This window comes from Colletotrichum destructivum, chromosome 5, assembly GCF_034447905.1.
Source record: "Colletotrichum destructivum chromosome 5, complete sequence".
Taxonomy (NCBI): domain Eukaryota; kingdom Fungi; phylum Ascomycota; class Sordariomycetes; order Glomerellales; family Glomerellaceae; genus Colletotrichum; species Colletotrichum destructivum.
Window position 1 is genome coordinate 1,951,267 of NC_085900.1, and position 4,596 is coordinate 1,955,862.

At 53.5% G+C, this 4,596-nt stretch overlaps 1 protein-coding gene across 1 annotated transcript; it reads left to right on the forward strand.

Moving 5' to 3' along the window:
* Positions 1-1,673: 1,673 nt before the first annotated feature.
* CDEST_08182 (Putative small GTP-binding protein) lies at positions 1,674-4,110 on the forward strand. The gene is made up of 8 exons (XM_062924341.1): positions 1,674-2,202; positions 2,264-2,295; positions 2,354-2,380; positions 2,449-2,528; positions 2,590-2,612; positions 2,671-2,699; positions 2,751-3,008; positions 3,062-4,110. Exons 1-8 carry the CDS (start codon positions 2,171-2,173, stop codon positions 3,247-3,249), a joined length of 669 nt encoding a protein of 222 aa, XP_062780392.1. The 5' UTR covers positions 1,674-2,170; the 3' UTR covers positions 3,250-4,110.
* The last annotated feature ends 486 nt before the right edge of the window (positions 4,111-4,596 follow it).

Sequence of the window (4,596 nt, forward strand, 5' to 3'; positions counted from 1 at the left end):
ACGACGTTGAAGCTACCGCACAAGCGTCCGGCAGTAGCGGCAGCCTCTCTGTTATTTCGAGACACCCGGCACCTAAGTTGCGAGACATGATGTGATCCTCCTCTTCCTCCCCCCCATTCTCGGTCTCTGGCTCCTCGTGCGAAGGCCTACGAAAGCGGCCCAGGGCATCCTTCCCATCTGCACGGCGGCCGTTCGCCTTCGTCTTTGCCTGTCGTCCTCCATACATTCCTTCCTGCCGTCCCGCCAGGTCGCCGGCTTCACATGCTTCTCCTTACTCGTCCACCCGTCTGCCAGTCATCAGTCACATCAACTACATCGCATCGCATCGCGTCCCATCACGTACCTTACCTACAAGCATCGCCTACACCACTTTCTGTCTGTTTACCCGCCACAGCTCGGCTTTCAGCTGCGATTCGTCGTTTGTTTCTTCACCTCTCCAGCACAGACAAGCATCCTTGTCCACAACGAGATGGAAACCGGCGGCTGTGTCTAGTAACGTGCAACCACGGCCAATGCCCACTTCTCGCCGTCGCCCCGCCTTGCCTTCGTCCCAAAGCACCACAACCTCGATCGGTTCCCTTTTCCCTTTCCCCCTCTCATGTGGAACTGGCATCGTCCTTACTCTGCTTCGCAACCCGCTTCACGCTTGCCTATTAAATGCTTTTCTCCCCAAGTGCTCAGTCCCAGCAGCTGATCTCTCAGCAGTCGACAAGCAAGAACAACCTTAGCTGACGAAAGGATAACGGACCTGAACGGCTGATTGGCTGGCTGCCTTGCTCTGGGTGCGCACACTTCCACAGCCACCAACGAGAGCCGAATATCTCTGGTGTATGGCGCTCCCAATGGTCATGTACGGGAATTCATAACAAAAAGAGTAAAGCGATAGAGAGAGACAGAGAGTATGTGCGTGCGTACGTGCGTGCGTGTGTGTGTGTGTGTGAAAAGATCGACCACAATCGACTTGTCACTGACCTCCCTTGCCTCCTACCTGCTTCCTGATGCCTTCATGGATACATCCATCTCCAGTGAGTAGAGTAGTTGTACTGTTCTCCCGTTTGGACTCGAGTGATTCGCCTCCCTCACCTCCTTCGGCTTCAAATGCCCAAGCCCAAAAGGCCAGTACGTACCCTTCAAGGAGCTCTCGCCCTTTAACAACCATTCCTGAGTTCTCACTCTGCCGCCTCTGTCTGTCCTCGGGACATGCACACCGGGTTGCCGCGACCGCTACCGCTACCGATGCCGCTACCGAGCTGTCTACGGGGCTCCAGTTGCAGGTGCTGGAGGCGTCGTTCAGGGTACAAAGTACTTCGAACCTAGCGCACCCTGGCCGCGAGAGGCCCTTGCAGTAAGAACAAACTGCTGCACCGGCGCCTTTAATTGGATAGTTAGAGAGAGCGCGAGAGAAGGAACTTTGACTCTTTTCGTGGCTGGTGGTCGGTCTATTTTCCATTCTTCTTTTGCTTCCTCGTCTCCATCCTCATCCTCTTCCTCTTCTACTTCATCCTCATCCTCATCCTCATCCTCTTCGTCCCCCCCTTTTTCTCCTTCTAATTTTCTGCCAACTCCCGCTGTGTTTTCTATTTGCATTTGCATTTGCACTTGCATTTTCTGCTCACCCCCGTTCCCCGTCAACTCCCTTTCCCCTCCCCCCCTCCCCTTTAGCCCCCCATTCCCTCCTTTCGTCTCCACTCTTACAATCAATTCGGACGAGCCAAACCTAGCGCTCCCTAACCCAAGCCCCCGACTTTCAAACTTCGACCCTCCTGTGCTCCAACTACAATTGCATCCGGACCCCCGCCACTCGTCTTCGTCCATTCGAGGTACCTTGTTCCGTCTCTGGAAACTGCGCCAATCCACGCATAGAGAGATTTGCACGGCGAGTTGCAGCCTCGAGTTCGCTCCCTGGCTTTCAAACCTCAGCACCACCTCGCCTTGATCCTCCGCCTCGCCGACAATCTATTTAACCTTGCTGTGGTCCCTTGCCGCATGACGCGCCGACTGCGAAGTCACCACCAGCCCGGCGGCCCTTCCTCAGCGGAAGACAACCAGCTGTAAAAAGCGCCTCTGACTGGCCTCGGCACCCCCATTCTATTCGAACCGAGGCCACCCGCTCGTCATTCGCAAAGACACTGCCCTCGTGTGGAACGGGCAACATCATCAACGAGACATCATGTCACGCCTAAACAAACACCATCAGTCATGGTACGCTCCCGTTTGACCCCAATGATTCCAGGAACAGCGAGCTGACTTCTCTGTCCCTTAGCCGTGAGCTCCACGTCGTCGTGCTTGGCGCTGGTGAGTCCTTGTCGTGAAATCAAGTTGCCGCATACGAATCCCACTGACATCCCTCCAGGAGGTGTTGGGAAGAGCTGTTTAACAGGTGAGCAATCCTTAGGCCAGCCGGCTCACGTCGATACCAACGGATCGGCGAGCTAATCATCCTTACAGCTCAATTCGTTCACAATGAGTGGATTGAGAGCTACGATCCTACTATTGAAGACACCTACCGGACACAACTCCAGGTTGATGTGAGCTTGTTCTATCCCAGTGCTGCTTTCTGCGACGAACCACTGACTCAGTTCAATCCAGGGACGCCAAGTTGTCTTGGAAATGTGAGTAACAAGAAAAGGCTCTTTTGGCCGTGAGACAATGCATCTGACACGGAGACAGCCTTGACACTGCAGGCACAGAGCAATTTGGTAAGTGAAATCACCGACCTGGTCTCTCATCTCGTCTAACATTGGGTGCAGTTGCCATGCGCGACCTATACATGAAGTCTGGTCAGGGCTTTATTTTGGTGTTTAGCATCACCTCATCCTCGTCAATGAATGAGATTGAGATGCTGCGTGAGGAAATAACTCGCATCAAGGATGATGACAATGTTCCCATCGTCATCGTTGGCAACAAGGCCGACTTGGAAGAGCAGCGGTCTGTACCCAGACAAAGGGCTTTTGCCTGTTCCCAAATGTGGGATGCGCCCTACTATGAGACAAGCGCCAGGACCCGGAGTGAGTTGATGACGAGTCGAATAGGGAATATTCGAAACTGACTCGATTCCCAGCCAACGTCGATGCCGTGTTCATAGATATCTGCCGCCAACTGCTCATGAAGGATGAGAAGTTTCAAAGCCAGGTCGCTCAAGACGACGACGAGCACGAGTACGAGAAAACCCCTGGTCTCATGGGATTTGCCAAGCGGAAAAACCGAAGACGGAGAAGGCCCGACGGTCACCGATGCGTGATCTTGTGAGCGTTACTCTCGCTCATGTTAAAGTCAACTTGGTCTTTGGGACCAAGTTCACCGCTCGCCACAGCCCTTTATCATGCCCAACGTCACCCCCCAGCCGCGAAGAGTTTGCTCGTATTCGCTTCGATGCCACCGTGGTGCCCCGACAGCAGTGCATTCGGCAACAGACGACACGCAGTTTTCTCAATGGCCTGGGCAGAGCGGTAAACCAACCAACCCTCTCATCTTGATGCCCCCCCCTTCCCCCCCAAACAAGACGACGTTGTTTTATCTGCAAAACATACCCTCTCACGATTTCTGTTGTTAGCCTCATGGCATAGTAGCATTTCGACTTTTCATGTCGATACGGCCTTTTGTACGCTTTACGACTTTCGATTTTTGGTTGACGACAGCATGCTTCGTCCCCCCCCCCCTGCCCCCGCGGGGGCAGGGGGGGGAGGGGCATGCACCAGGAGAAGGAATTTCAAGAACTGCAGACACAGACTTTCATATGTCACTTTGATTTAGTCTTCATTTTTCATGCTTGTTTTTTCACGAAGGGACGATTTTGGACAAAGACCTTACCGCCGACATATTTTTTTCTTCAACTTCCAACTTTTCATTCATCATAGGGCCGGAGACGAAACAAAAACACAAGGGGACTGGAGTTTTAAGTACAAAACCAAGATATGGTTGGACATGGCTCACAGGCGTTGGTAAACAAACAATGATGGTTCCGTAAAGGCCGCGAGGCTAGCAATAGATGTGGCCTTGGCTGGGAGGAGGGGGAGGTCTTCTCTCCTCCCCATGAGGCGGGAATTGACAGTATTCTTAGCCTCATTATGAGACTGCAAGCTTCCCTGCTTATCGTTTGTGACAGGTGATGGGACTATGATGCTGAAGCATGCGAATGCTTCAGCGTCACATCCCATATCCCGGTTTGCAATTGGATCAAGCCTGCGCGTCAACTCGAACTGTTCAAACCAAGTCGACCGAGGCCTCTATGGGACGACTAGGGCTGACTTTCTCGCGGGTTCTCTACTCGTTGCCTTTGACCACAGTTCCAACCCGTGCCGCTCCCCAATGCTTGGTTGTTAAGGGCGCCTGCCTCACTCAAGTGCCGCAGAACGCCGCATGTCTGGTAACCTTCCAGCAGCGTGTACTAGGGTCATGTGATTGAATTGCCCAACCCCCCCTGGCTTTTTCCGAGTATCTTGCCGACGTCCTTCCTCGGCCGTCTTATTCCGGACTGTCCCATCCGGCATTCAGACGCCAAGGTTGGCTAGCTAGACCAGCAGCAGCATATCGGCCACGACACGACACGACAGGGGAATACGGCATCATTTTTCTAAACGGCGCAGATGTTCGTGT

Coding starts and splice junctions, on each gene's coding strand:
- CDEST_08182 (XM_062924341.1), top strand. CDS start 2,171: ATGTCACGCCTAAACAAACACCATCAGTCATG. Junction 2,203..2,263: donor AACAAACACCATCAGTCATG/GTACGCTCCCGT, acceptor TCTGTCCCTTAG/CCGTGAGCTCCACGTCGTCG. Junction 2,296..2,353: donor CGTCGTCGTGCTTGGCGCTG/GTGAGTCCTTGT, acceptor ACATCCCTCCAG/GAGGTGTTGGGAAGAGCTGT.